The sequence below is a fragment of the Gymnoscopelus braueri genome (genome assembly GCF_963280865.1).
Source record: "Gymnoscopelus braueri genome assembly, chromosome: 20".
NCBI classification, from domain to species: Eukaryota; Metazoa; Chordata; class Actinopteri; order Myctophiformes; family Myctophidae; genus Gymnoscopelus; species Gymnoscopelus braueri.
Genome location: NC_137622.1, coordinates 44,516,260 through 44,531,399, shown reverse-complemented (window position 1 = coordinate 44,531,399; position 15,140 = coordinate 44,516,260). Strand labels below are relative to the sequence as shown.

The window sequence follows — 15,140 nt, the reverse complement described above, 5'->3', positions numbered from 1 at the left end:
GCCCTCGTTCTAATGACGAAACTGAAACTCCATTTTCTCCTTGTAGTTTTTTCTCCTCGCATATCACTGTTTAACGTAAACCGTTCTAACTACAACCATGGAGCTCCGTTTGACACGTGGTTTTCACTGGTAGATTCAGTGAGATGTCGCGGATGTATACAGACAGTGCACAGCTCAATCTTAAGGATTTTAACAAGGTCTATGGCGACGTGAAAAAAACAAAAAAACAACAATAACACGTTGGCACTGGTGAGTACATTATGAGATTAACGTCTGGCATGGAATGTGTTAAAGGGCAACAGAAATGTAATTTCTATTCATAATGTTCCAATGTTCCATGGCCAAACACACAATTAAATCGTTAATCGCAATTATGTGTGACAATTAAATCGTCAACTTAATTTGTAATTGTGACAGCCCCTAACTAGATGTATATTAACCACGGCGTGTCCTCCTATCCCCTCCCCCACCTCCCCCCTCCCCCTCCCCCGGCAGCATTTTGTGGAGATCACGGACGACCAGTTTGACTTCCACACGTACTGCATGCGTAAGATGACGCTGCGCTCCTACGTGGACCTGCTGAAGCTGGAGGACGTTCTGAGGCAGCATCCCTTCTACTACAAGGCTGCCTGCACGGCCATCACCATCTACCTGGACCTCCACGACAAGCCTCTGGCCCACGACGACCAGGAGAGCCAGGCTCACACCGGTGAGACCTCATGGTTATTATTATGATTATAGGGATGGTTAAAGGGAACCTTTAACACTCTCACCGCCGGGCCCGTAGCCTATACGGGCCGATAAATCCAACCGTAAAGCGCCGATCCCGTAGCCTACGGGCTGTGGTGCTTTTTCATTTTTTTCTGAAATTTTTTTTTTTTCTATACGGCACATTTCATTGTAACACCACCGGAAATGGAATGATTCGGGATCACGTTTTGCAGATCCCGTTGGCCTCCATTCTAAAGCGCACACTGAAACGCCATTTTCTTCGATTGTAGTTTTTCTCCTCGCTGATCACTGTTTAACATAAACCGTTCTAACTACAACATGGCGGCTCCGTTTGACTCGTGGTTTGGACTGGTACACGCAGGGAGATCTCCGCGATGTATACAAACAGTGCACAGCTCAATCTTAAGGATTTTAACGAGGTCTATGGCGACGTGAAAAAAACAAAAAACAACAATAAAACGTTGGCACTGGTGAGTACATTATGAGATTAACCTCTGGCGGTCAATGTGTTAAGGAATGGGACCGTTGAGAGGGAATCGTTCAGCCATTACGTTTTCTGAAAAAAAATGTGTTTCTATATCAGTAGTTCTCAAACTTTTTCATGTCAAGGACCCCCAAAATTATATGTATTTGGCCGCCGACGCCCATCTCAAAATATGTTGTTCCAGGGACCCCCCAGAAGCAAAGATTTGAGTTACAAATGTTCGCTTTAAAAGAATAAAAGATTTGCACACATTTTCAAGATTTTTCAGCTACGAGCTTGTAGATCTGCTATTTTTGAATAGCCCAAAGTGTAAAATCATGCTTTTTAGCTCAAATCAAAAAATGACACCAGGTCTTAATGGGTTAAGACCTGGAATGGGTTAATCAAGTGGAATCGTTAAACTCTAATTAATACATAATTACTTATGACAACCATGAGAGCCAGAACTGACTAAAACTATGACTAAATATACTGACAATTTCGTCCAAAAACATTTGAAATAAAGACTAAAGGGACTAAAGAGAAGAGATCCATTAGAACGACGACAGGTCATTTTATGCTCCTATTCTTTGGTTATTTCTGTTTGTTTTCTGCACACAGCTAATTATAAATTAGGCTTTATGACGCCTTCAAGTCCCGCCAACATAAACTTCAGTCAACTGTAGATTTAGTTGACAAAAATCTTATGCTATTTAGTCAACAGCAACTAGACTAAAACATGTCAGAGGACTAAAATATGACTAAAGCTACATTAAATTTTATTCAAAAGACTATGACTAGTCATCAACATTTGCTGTCAAAATGAACACTGTTTTAAAGTGTAATACCCTTTGCCCCCACCACTCAGAGAACCTGAATGACAAGGAGATGAAGAAGCAGCGTAACAAGCAGCGCAGAGCGCAGAAGAAAGCTCAGCTGGAGGAGGAGAAGAAGAACGCAGAGAAGGAGAAACAGCTGAAAAACCAGAAGAAGAAGAAAGAGGACGACGACGAGGAGATTGGAGGACCTAAAGAAGAGCTGATACCAGACAAACTGGCCAAGGTCAGTCAAAGTACTGAAGACATTAAATGATTCACTGCCAATCACGTAGATCTACGCAAAACCTATTTAAAGCCGCCATGTGCCAATCGCGTAGATCTACTGTACGTGAACTAATTTTTTTTTTTATATATATTTTTTTTCCAATTTGACCCAAAGACAAAGGAGATATGATTTTTCGAAGATCTAGACTCCTATCCACTTCCTTGTTAACTTAAAACTTAAAAATTCTGTATCTCGGCTCCTGAGTACTTTTTTTTTTCAATGAAAAATCTCTGGCAGTGGCTAAAAAATATATGAAAATACCTCTGGCAGTTAATGGGTTAAGACCGGGAACGCATCTGTGTCATTTTTAGATTTCTTTGGCTATTCAAAAATAGCAGATAAACAAGTTTTTAAGCTGCTTTTTTGAAAAATCATGAAGATGTGTGCAAAAATAATATATATATATAAAAAAAATTAAACCGAACACTTTTGTTCCAGAGATCTCCAGAAGCAAAGATTTGAGTTACAAATGTTCGCTTTGTAATATATATATATATATATATATATATATATTCAAAGATTTGCACACATTTTCCATTTATTTATTTTCAAAAATAGCAGATCTACAAGCTCATAGCACGGCAGTCCACACTATCCTTTCCTTCGGGGGCTAAACACGACCCACACACTCCATTCACACCACTGACTACCAACAACAACTTGTCCCCCAATAAAAACTGTATCAGTGTTGAGCCAAGTTTGATTTAGTTTTGGTCATATTTTAGTCTTTTGAATAAAATTGCATTTAGTTTTAGTCATATTTTAGTCACCTGAAATGTTTTAGTCATATTTTAGACGGGTCTTGATGGCGTCACAATGGCTGATTTTGCACCTGGTTGCATGCTGAAAATAGACGATCTACACGCTCACAACGCGTCGCGCTGCATGAGCTGTGAGCTTGTAGATCTGCTATTTTCAGAGCGCAACACCCGAGCGCAACCGAACATAAAATGACTCGTCTTAGTTCTTGTCTTAGTTCTTGTCTTAGTTCTTGTCTTAGTTCTTGTCTTAGTTCTTGTCTTAGTTCTTGTCTTAGTTCTGATTCTAGTGGGATCTCTTCTCCACTAGTCCTTCACTAACATAGTTAGTCTAGTTTTTATTTGTTGACGAAATTGTCACTATATTTAGTCTTAGTTTTAGTCATCGTAGCTTAATTTATATTTAGTTTATATTTAGTTTTTGTCAGTGAAAAAAAGGTTAGTCGACGAACATTTTTCGTCATAGTTTTAGTTGACTAAATCAACAATGAAAGTAGTCAAAGTATAGACACTCCTGGTCAGATATTACCCCACTAGACCACTAGACCACTAGACCACTACTAGTGGAAGTTGCTCTGAAATTTGTACTAAAAGTTAAAGTACTGGAGTACTTGCTTTTAAATATATTAAAAGGTACATGATTAAAAAAAAAAAAATCACACCCTGTGTGAAGTGGGTGGTGTCTTGCTAGCTAATCACAATACTGAATGGAGTCAACCAATCATGTACAAAAAATAAATACATTTATTGAAACACTCTTTATGATGGAAGAAACCATAACTTAAAAAAACTAATTTATGTTTTTTTTAAAGTTATGGTTTCTTATATAGGACTATGCACATGTGTCATGTGACACTGGCCAATCACAGTCCTGAATAGACTGTGCAGGGTTAGGCGGGGTACATTTTTGGCCAATCACAGCGCAGGATTTGTTGTACAAATATCCAAACCTCACTTATAGGGGCGGTTTCACCGCCCAAAAATCACACCCAGTGTGAAGTGTGCGGTGTCTTGCTAGCTAATCACAATGTGTGATTCACTTGAAAAAAACCATAAATGTGTTTTTTTTAAGTGCATAGTCCTATTTATAGGGCTATGCACATGTGTCATGTTTCACTAGCCAATCACAGTCCTGAATAGACTGTGATTGGCCAATCACGGTGCAGGGTTAGGGGGGTACACTGGTGGCCAATCACAGCGCAGGATTGGGGGGTGCAAATATCCAAACCTCACATATAGGGGCGGTTTCACCGCCCAAAAAGACTTAAGTATTCAAGAGAACAAATGACCAAGTTGTATGAATGCATTGTGTTGTTCAGGTGGAGAGTCCTCTGGAGGAAGCAGTGAAGTTTCTGACTCCTCTGAAGAACCTGGTGAGAAGCAAGATAGAGACTCACCTGTTAGCCTTCGAGATCTACTACAGGAAAGGTATATATACATCTACTGTCTCACCACACTCCACAGTATATGTAGATCTACTACAGGAAAGGTATATATATGTTACAGGGAAATTGGCATTCTTTGGGACATTGTAAAGGTATGCTCGTTTTTAGGCGTGGGGCTTCGGCGCGAGGCAGGGCTTTGATGCGAGGAGGAAAAAAAATAAATAAAATAAAAATGAAAATAAAATGGATAATATGAGAGAAATATTCTATGACAGGTTGGATAATGAAGCGGTTAGCCAAACTGAGCAGAGTAACGCTGTGTTTTTAACTCACGAGACGGTGATAATAGTTATTTTTATTTTCACATAATTTGTATTGAAGATGTCAGTTTTACAGGAGGATAAACAATGACACAGGACTCTTCAAATTTTCTGTGAAACAAACAAACAAACGCACAAGACAAACACAACCCCCCCCACCCGGCCCTCACAAGATTGTAATTGACAATGTATTAAAAAGTACAGGAAAGAGGGCAAAAAGTGGAAAAGGAGAAAATAAAAAGACAAAAAGAAAAAAAACCTGAGAAAAATAAAATGATAAAACTCAGCCAAAAGAGTATCAAAGTAGATGACATGACAGCTTGTGTTATACAAACAAGGCACAGAGAAAGCTCAACCCACACTGTTCTCAAACACTTGAGGGGCCACCTCGAGCACGGGCTCCGTCACAGGAGACCGACCACCTATCCAACAGGGGTTGCCATATTTTCAGAAAGACCTTATCTTTTTTGATGATTGCATACCGAATTCTCTCCATGTGTAGGACATTGCCCAAGTCTCTAAGCCACTGCTGGAACAGAGGACTAGATTCAGATTTCCATTGTTGCAAAATTAAACGTTTGGCCAGCAGTGTGCACAAGGAGATGGCTTGACCCTCGAATGATTTAATAGAGGGATTGAATGCCACGGATCCAAACATAGCCAGTAGTGGATCTGGCTCAATGTTTTTATTCAATGCCTTTGAAATATAATCAAAAATAAGTGACCAGAATGTGTTTAGTTTTGAGCAGAACCAGAACTGGTGAGCAAGTGTGCCGGTCTCCTGTTTGCACTTATCACATAAGGGAGAGGTATTGGGATATATGGCATGAAGCCTTGACTTCGAATGGTGTAGTCTGTGCACAACTTTGAACTGGACCAGGGTGTGTCTGGCATTTATAGAACTGGAATGTATGTTACCCAAAATTGACTCCCAAACATCTTCCGAAATTGTAATATCCAAATCCCTCTCCCAGTCGCACCTAGATTTATCACTGGAAACAACATCAGAAGCCTGTAGACTGTCATAGAAAGAGGAAACTGAACCCATAAAACCAGGTGTAAGCTGAAGAATACTGTCTAGTGTGTCGTGTTTTGGTAAATGTATAAAGTTAGGTATATGAGTTCTAAGATAGTTCCTGATCTGAAGGAACCTAAAGAAGTGTGCTGCTGGCAGGTTATGAGACTTTTGTAGTTGTTGAAAAGACAAGAGGTTACCCTCTGCATACAGATCCTTAATAGTTACAATGTTTTTGTTCTTCCAAGTAGAGAAAACAGGGTCTGTTAAGGCAGCAGGAAAGGCATGGTTATGACAGATTGGACTATCCAAGTGCACCTTGGGCAGATTAAGAAATGACTGAATTTGTTTCCATATTTTTAAAGAGTATAATAGGGTTGGTTATGTAGGGTGGTATTTTACGCTTGGCTGGATTGTTAAGCAACGCAAGAAGAGAGGTAACACCGACTGAAGCCATCTCAATCTGAAGCCAAGTTGGACCATTTACATGCTCTGCTGATAGGCAGTTGCGCCAGAAAGATAGCGCATACAAGTTGGCTGCCCAGTAGTACAATTTAAATTGCGGTAGTCCGAAGCCCCCTGCTGCCTTAGACTTACATAAATGTTTTTTAGATATCCTCACAGATTTGTTACTCCAAAGAAAAGATGAAACAACGGAATCCAACTTTTTGAAATAGTAGAGAGGTATAAACACCGGTAAACAATTGAAGTTGTATAAAAATCTAGGCAGAGCGACCATCTTTATGGCATTAATACGACCAACCATGGATATGGGTAAAGTATTCCAGAATTCAATGTTATTTTTCAATTGCTGCATCTTGCAATCCCAGTTCTTCTTTAAAAGTTCCCCATGTTTACGAGTGGCTATTATACCCAGGGTTTTAAATTTGTCTGTGGAAACCTTAAAAGGTGTCGGAGACGGTGATAATAGTTATTGTCCATGACGGAGGCGCGCCGACTCAGCAGACCTTGAGGCGTAGGAGGCGCGCCCGAGTGCCTCCAGGCGCGAGTGCCCGCGCCGACCGGCCGATGATCTGCTAGTCGAATCAGCGCCGTCCAAGTTGTAAACCGATAGGGGGAGAATAGATCTTTTCATGGGTTACTATCCACGACACTCTCTAATTAGTGTGTGTGCGTGTGTGTGTGTGGGGGGGGGGGGCTCTAGTGTGGCTTGCATTGCCCTCCAGTGTTGGTTCTACAGAATTGCCTAGTAACAGGTGTGTTGATTACATAGACAGATTAACGTCACCAGTTGCAATCAAAGTGAATCGATAACAAAGGGGGAAGCGAGGGGGGTGAAAACGAGTGCTCCTTTTCAATTTCACTGGTTTTCCAATTTCCTTGTAACATAAACATCTACTGTCTCACCACACTCCACTATATATATATATATATATATATATATATATATATATATATATATATATATATATATATATATATATATATATATATATATATATATATATATATATATATATATATATATATATATATATATATATATATATATATATATATATATATATATATATATATATATATATCTCGAGCCCTGTTCTTCTGTCTACAGGGGACCCTTCAAGGACCCCTGAGGGGCAGCAGGACTTACTGAACGCTCAAAATAAACATGTCATGTTGTGTCTTGGGTTTCAGAGAAGTTCCTGTTGATGCTTCAGTCGGTGAAGCGGGCGGTGACCATAGACTCCACCCACCCATGGCTCCACCAGTGTCTGGTACGCTTCTTCAAAGCAGGTGAGAAAAATACCCCCCAAAACACCTCAAATACCCCCCTAAACACCTCAAATACCCCCCAAAACACCCCAAATACCCCCCTAAACACCTCAAATACCCCCCAAAACACCTCAAATACCCCCCAAAACACCTCAAATACCCCCCTAAACACCTCAAATACCCTCCAAAATATATGGTAGAGTATGTTAATACAATAACTAACACAACTGCAGTGATTGTATTTGGTCTCCCTGCTCTTCTATTGAGACATTTAGATCCTGTGTCAGGACTTCAATTTCAATTCATTTCAATGTCAATTCAGGGTGGAACAGGAAAGGTACAGAATAGCTTTAAACCTGCAGTCTGTAACGTTGATGTCCAACCTGGATTCAAACCCAGGTCAAAGCGCTCAAATGTCATCCTTTGACGGAGAACAGAAAGTCTGTGATTATGTTTCATCTTGTGAGGGAGAACACAAAGTCTGTGATTATGTTTCATCTTGTGAGGGAGAACAGAAAGTCTGTGATTATGTTTCATCTTGTGAGGGAGAACAGAAAGTCTGTGATTATGTTTCATCTTGTGAGAGAGAACACAAAGTCTGTGATTATGTTTCATCTTGTGAGAGAGAACACAAAGTCTGATTATGTTTCATCTTGTGAGGGAGAACAGAAAGTCTGTGATTATGTTTCATCTTGTGAGGGAGAACACAAAGTCTGATTATGTTTCATCTTGTGAGAGAGAACAGAAAGTCTGTGATTATGTTTCATCTTGTGAGGGAGAACAGAAAGTCTGTGATTATGTTTCATCTTGTGAGGGAGAACACAAAGTCTGTGATTATGTTTCATCTTGTGAGGGAGAACACAAAGTCTGTGATTATGTTTCATCTTGTGAGGGAGAACAGAAAGTCTGTGATTATGTTTCTTGTGAGGGAGAACAGACAGTCTGTGATTATGTTTCATCTTGTGAGAGAGAACAGAAAGTCTGTGATTATGTTTCATCTTGTGAGGGAGAACAGAAAGTCTGATTATGTTTCATTCTTTGAGGGAGAACAGAAAGTCTGTGATTATGTTTCATCTTGTGAGGGAGAACAGAAAGTCTGATTATGTTTCATCTTTTGAGGGAGAACACAAAGTCTGTGATTATGTGTCATCTTGTGAGGGAGAACACAAAGTCTGATTATGGCAGATGACAAGTTGCACTTTGACTATCATGCAGTACCTCTTGTCGACCAGTAGGTGTCCTACCAGACCACAGGATATAAAGGTCTCAACAGAAGAGCAGGGAGAACAACTACAACCACTGTAGTTGTATTAGTTATAAGGACCCCTTAGCTGTGAGAGAGATGAAGCAGGGACCCCCCACTACATATTGTATCAAATATTGTGTTGCAGATTACACTTTTTCATTGATTTCATAGATAACTTCATAGACTTGTTTCACAGCCACTATCATCAGTGTTTTCAGACATTATTTAACCACTTAAAGCCTCAATACTTATTAAACTTGACCTTTGGCTCTGTACTTGGTCTGCTCTTTTTTCCCTCTACACATAAACCTCTTTGCCAAAAATAGCCGATCTCCAAGCTGGAGCTATTTATTTTTGGCTAATGTTCCCCTCAGAATAGAGATGCTAGGGTTGAAGTGGTTAATTGGCAAATTGGCTAAACAGGAATAAATAAATAGTCCATTAGATTAAGCTTTCCCCCAAATATACATACAGAGTCTACAGACTCTTTAATGCCATCTACCATCAGACTGTATAGAGACTGTATAATGCATAAGAACTATATAATGTATATACACTGTATAATGCATAAGAACAATATAATGTATATAGACTGTATAATGCATAAGAACTCTCTCCCTCAATGCATACGGTCCTGGTCTGTGTGATTATGTCCATCTGTGTGTCTGATGTGTTTCATGTTTGTCTCATAGATTATTTATTTGATCACATTTATGCTGCTGTAAGGCCTCCCTTAACACATTGAATGCCAGTCGCGTAGATCTACGCGAACCTATTTAAAGCCGCAGCGTGCCAGTCGCGTAGATCTACGCGAACCGCCGATTCCCATTGAAATTGCCCCAGGTGCACTTTCCGATTTTTTTTGATCCATTTCCGTTTCCGGTTTCCGGTCGGAAACAGAATTATTCGGGTTCCGTTTTTTTCGATCGTATCCGCTTCCTGTCTGGGATCCTGTTTAAAACTCGATTTTCTCGGTTGTTGTTTTTCTCCTCGCTGATCACTGTTTAGCGTTGATCGGCTGTATCTTCAAGATGGCGGCTCGCATTTGGAAACTGTTTTCGCTGGCCGTTTCTCACAGATCCGCTGTGTGTTTAGAACCAAATGAACGCGCACTTTTAACTTATTTAGCGAGGTCTGTGGCGACATGAAAAAAACTAAAAAACAACAATAAAACGCTGGCACTGGTGAGTACATTATGAGATTAAACTCTGGCATGGAATGTGTTAACACATTGACTGCCAGAATTATTTCATATTTTTTTAGCCAGTGCCAGAGTTTTTCATTGGAAAAAAAAAAGTACTCAGGAGCCGAAATACAGCATTTTTAAGTTTTAAGTTAACAAGGAAGTGGATAGGAGTCTAGATCTTCAACTAATCATATCTCCTTGGTCTTTGGGTGAAATTGGAAAAAAAAAACATTAAAAATGTTAATGTTTTTTTTTCCCACTTCACGTAGATCTACGCGATTGGCACGTGGTGGCTTTAAATAGGTTCGCGTAGATCTACGCGATTGGCACTCAATGTGTTAAGGGGATTAATAAAGTATATCTCATCTCATCTCAAAGTCAGATGGAAAACTATCTCCCACATTAATGGTCAAAAACCTCCTAAAGGTCGTAACACACGGCAAGCGGTTCAGCGGTGATCGCGCCGCGATCATTGTTGTTTTTTTTCCTCCTGCGCGGTGCAGTGAAAAGAGAAGCTCACCCACAATCCAGCTCTTGCCGCCCGCAGCAAGAGCTGCTCGCGTGAATTTCACCTTAACTCCACTTGAGCTGTATTTGGGTAAAGTGATGATAATATAATGACACGTTCAAGTATCTGACAATGTATAAAGTCACCATACCAACTTTGATGAGGCAGCATTGTGTTGTATTAAAAAATATATATCTGAAAAGTTTATATTTTGGACTTGGTTTCTGCCTGACAACACATACATGCAGTTTTAAAGTAGCACAGTAGTTTACCCACACTGAGCATAATGGAGCCAGCTGAAGGTCCTCACAGTTGTACTAATGTGTGTGTGTGTGTGTGTGTGTGTGTGTGTGTGTGTAGTGGATGAGAGTGCAGAGCTTCCCTCGACAGTGAGGACGGTGTTGAAGCAGGAGATCTCCAGGCTGTTTGGTGACAACAACCCAACCAGTTTTAATAAGAACTACCTGAGTCAGCACTCCAACTCTATCCCACACCGCCTGGCAGGTACGTACCTAATCAAAACTACAACTCCCATCCCACACCGCCTAGCCGGTACATAAAACTACAACTCCCATCCCACACCACCTGGCCGGTACGTCCGTCTAGCCAAATTCCAGTGCCCAAATCTCTGCTCACTCCGCACTCCTCCAGCTTAACCCGGAAATCGTTTGTGTCCCAAATGGTCATTTTCTCTTGGTGGAGCCGAGACCATAGAGTGATTGAGCTCCCTGAGCCGCTTGGAAAGACAAACAGCGAGTGTACAATACATCCTGTCCAAGTGTTCACTTCAGAGAGTTTTGAGTATTTCTATGTTTTGATACTTTGTATCCTCCTCCTGCAGCTGCTAAGATGATGGTTTATCTGGAGCCTTCCTCTGACAAGATGGCGTGTGATCTGGCCACGGCATTGGACGAGGCCCTCACTGGGCGGAGCATCCAGGTACCGCCCCTTCCTCCTCAAAATACATGACATCATGATGATGATACAAAGAATGAATGCACAGTTTATATCAAGAGTAAAGGTCCTTACACACCGGGGCGATTTTTTTCATGCGAATAATACGTTTTTCTTTAAATCCTTATAAAGTCAATGCAAGCTTCCACACCAGTTTCGCGGAGCGAAAAAAGCGCCTTTTAATTATTCGGAACGAGTCCGAATTTTGCGTATATTCGCATATTCGCCGGTGTGTAACCGCCTTTAATCTCAAGTGAGAAATAAACTAGACCATACATGGGCAACTGGCGGCCCGTACCTTCACTGGGACCGCAGGTTAATATCAGAATAGTGATATATTATTGATTTCAGCTGTTACAATTGCAAACATGCAAACATGACCCGCTTTAGTTACTTGAGTCTATATTAGTAGCTTAATGACTAGTGTTAAAATTCTATTGTCTTTTTTATGTCCAATGTATTTGCATTTAACTCATTCACTGCCACAATTATTGCTGGCCGCGTTTGCCCACTGCCAGAGATTTTTCATCGAGGAAAAAAAAAGTACTCAGGAGCCGAGATACAGAATTTTTAAGTTTTAAGTTAACAAGGAAGTGGATGGGAGTCTAGATCTTCGAAAAATCATATCTCCTTGGTGTTTGGGTCAAATTTGAAAAAAAAAAATGAAATGGAAAAAATGAAAACATTAAAATTACGTTTTTTACGTCAGTGGCAGTGAATGAGTTCATAAAGTTAACATAAGTATAACTATATGCATTTGAAATTAAATACAAATATTACTTTTCAGGATTCCAATTCTAAAATGGCAAAAGGAAATTCTGGATTCCAATAAAAAAATGGCAACAAATAGCCGATCTACGAGCTCAAAACCCGTCGCACTGCGACACGTTTTGAGCTTGTAGATCGGCTATTTTTGCTACTTTTGTTTGACATAGAATTGTGTGTTCATTAATTTACGAACAAAGTTAAAATTGGGAGATGGAGAGGTGTCTGCCTGACAGTATATGTAATGTGACCCTCTGGAGTGAGTGTGGAAATATATAGTGGCCCTCTACCAGTGTTTATCAACCCTGGCAAACGTCCCAATTTTGGGCCGGGGCTACTGCTGAGGTGTGCCGCGCCGTTTGAAGGAGGTGTGACTGTGAACCCAGCCCCTCGATTTTTTTTTTCTTTTTTTTCTACTTTCATATTGTAATTATGTCATGTATCTCCTATCCAACCACTAGCGTTATTATTTTAGTATGCAATAAAAAAATTACGTAATGATTTTACAATGGGGGTGTTTGGGGGGGGCCACCAAAAAGAATCTTCCTTAGGGGCCACGAAAATCCTAGGGCCGGCCCTGTGTGTGTGTGTGTGTGTGTGTGTGTGTGTGTGTGTGTATATATATATATATATATATATATATATATATATATATATATATATATATATATATATATATATACACACACACACACACACACACACCGTATATCTAGGTGTGCCCTGGGATCTTTTGGCTATGCCAGGTGTGCCTTGGCACAAAAAAGGTTGATAAACACTGCTCTACATCATCAAGATTGCATCACCCCTGAACGAGATGATAAAATGCAATTGCAACCGTAAAACGTAAATGGAAAAAAAAGAACAAGAGCTGACATACTGTTGATAAGAAAAGAGAAAATAATATAAGTGTAATGAAATATAATGCAGAATACTCTGTCTAACAATGTGTGTTTTATGTATTCACTGCAATGTGTGTTTTATGTATTCACTGCAATGTGTGTTTTATGTATTCACTGCAATGTGTGTTTTATGTATTCACTGCAATGTGTGTTTTATGTATTCACTGCAATGTGTGTTTTATGTATTCACTGCAATGTGTGTTTTATGTATTCACTGCAATGTGTGTTCCACGTGATAAAAATGAAAGTTGTGTTTTTGCAGGGTAAAACATGTGTGTCTGGGTTCAGATAACTTGTGTTAAATATTTACTATTATGTTGTATTTGCATTAATTTTTATCATCCAATTTAATGACTATAATGTGTCTCCTGGGTCCAGATCTGTACTGAGGCTCTGGAGGCGGTGCGCGGCGGTCAGCTGGGCGCCAGCGGTCAGCGGGCGGCGGAGGCGTACCGCGCGGCGTGCCACGCCCTCTACCCCTACACCCTGGCCTTCATGCCCCCCGGGTACCAGCACAACAGCGCCCCCTGCAGCGCCAACGGAGAACTGTCGGCCGAGGGAGAGCACGACGACACCGCCAACGACATGTGAGAGAGAGGAGGAGGAGGGGCCTGGAGAGAGGGAGGAGGGGCCTGGAGAGAGGAGGAGGGGCCTGGAGAGAGGGAGGAGGGGCCTGGAGAGAGGGAGGAGGGGCCTGGAGAGAGGGAGGAGGGGCCTGGAGAGAGGGAGGAGGGGCCTGGAGAGAGGGAGGAGAAACGGAACGAGAGGAGCGAGCGCGCCGGGCGGGGGAAGGGTGTGTCCACGTGTCTGCTATAATGTTGGTTCTCAACGTCAGGGGGTTCTAGGGGTCTTTGAGGGGGTCCCCACCCAAGCTAAATGATGGATAGTTGGGAACCATAATGGACCCCTTATACGGTATGGGCCCATCCTGCCTTATATTAACCCATTAAGACCTGAGGTTTTTTGAAAGTTTTGAAATTTTGAAACATTTTGAAAAAAAAAATCTAAAAAATTTTTTTCAAGATTTTTTCAAAAATTCAAAATTTCAAAAATAGCAGATCTACAAGTTCATAGCGCGGCACTCGGTGCCGCGCTATGAACTTGTATATCTGCTATTTTTGAATAGCCTAAAGAAATCTAAAGTGACACAGATGCGTTCCAGGTATCAATGGGTTAATGACCCTTTATGCCTAAACCTTTGAGACATTTTTTACTATTTTGAAAAAACATTTTAAGATAGTTCAAATAGCCGATCTACAAGCTCACAACGTGTCGATGTAGATCAGCTGTTTTCACAATAGTACAAAATAGTAAAAAATGCTTAAACAGTTTAGGCATCTGGGTTCAGGCTAAATAGGGTGTCTAACTCTGAGAGTGTAGAAATGAAACCAAACGGACCCTTACATTTCTACACTCTCAGAGATATTACATTTACACTGAGGATTTTACTGTGTAGAATAGGGGGGGGGAGGGATCCCAGAGATCAGAAATGGTATTTAATTTAATGGGGGGGGTCCTGGAAATTGAGAAAAGGTTGAGACTGGCGCTATAACGACACATAAAACGTAGCCCCTCCCCCCCCGCCCCGGGACCTCCCACTGCGCCCCGCTCCGCCCGTTTGTGACTCATCCCTGCATTGCACTGATCTGGATGGACTGAGACAGAAGACGCGCTACGGGGTTAAAATAAGACCCTTGTTTTACATTACACAGAAAACAATGCCCTGGCCACACCTAAAAATATTACAGTTTGCACTCAAAACGATTGGGACCTCACCGCTGAAAACTAGGTTTATTTGGGGGGGAAATATGCAAACATGTCAGCTTTCTGCAATAAACAGATCAAACAAGAACAGTTTAAGTAGCTCAACACAACTAACATTACCAGTGGTTTCTCCAAATTAAACACAAAATGCCACAGGATGTCATGACCAGCATATTTAGACGCTAGTCACCAAGGGTCTGAATAAATACACAGCAGTCATATTGGAAAGAAACTGGGCCTCTTCCTTACTTCCCTCACAGGTCTTAACCAATGATACTAATGAAGGCTCTGTTCCATTCTGGTC

The 15,140-nt window shown here is 40.8% G+C and overlaps 1 protein-coding gene across 1 annotated transcript in view; it reads left to right on the top strand.

Moving 5' to 3' along the window:
- The window catches only part of naa15a (N-alpha-acetyltransferase 15, NatA auxiliary subunit a), a 34,453-nt gene extending 20,012 nt beyond the window's left edge, over window positions 1-14,441 (top strand). The window contains exons 14-20 of the mRNA XM_080416809.1: window positions 496-709; window positions 2,064-2,257; window positions 4,377-4,485; window positions 7,434-7,532; window positions 10,812-10,955; window positions 11,293-11,390; window positions 13,451-14,441. Coding sequence (XP_080272935.1) covers window positions 496-709; window positions 2,064-2,257; window positions 4,377-4,485; window positions 7,434-7,532; window positions 10,812-10,955; window positions 11,293-11,390; window positions 13,451-13,663 — 1,071 coding nt within the window. The 3' untranslated portion in view covers window positions 13,664-14,441. The remainder of the gene's footprint in view (window positions 1-495; window positions 710-2,063; window positions 2,258-4,376; window positions 4,486-7,433; window positions 7,533-10,811; window positions 10,956-11,292; window positions 11,391-13,450) is intronic.
- The last annotated feature ends 699 nt before the right edge of the window (window positions 14,442-15,140 follow it).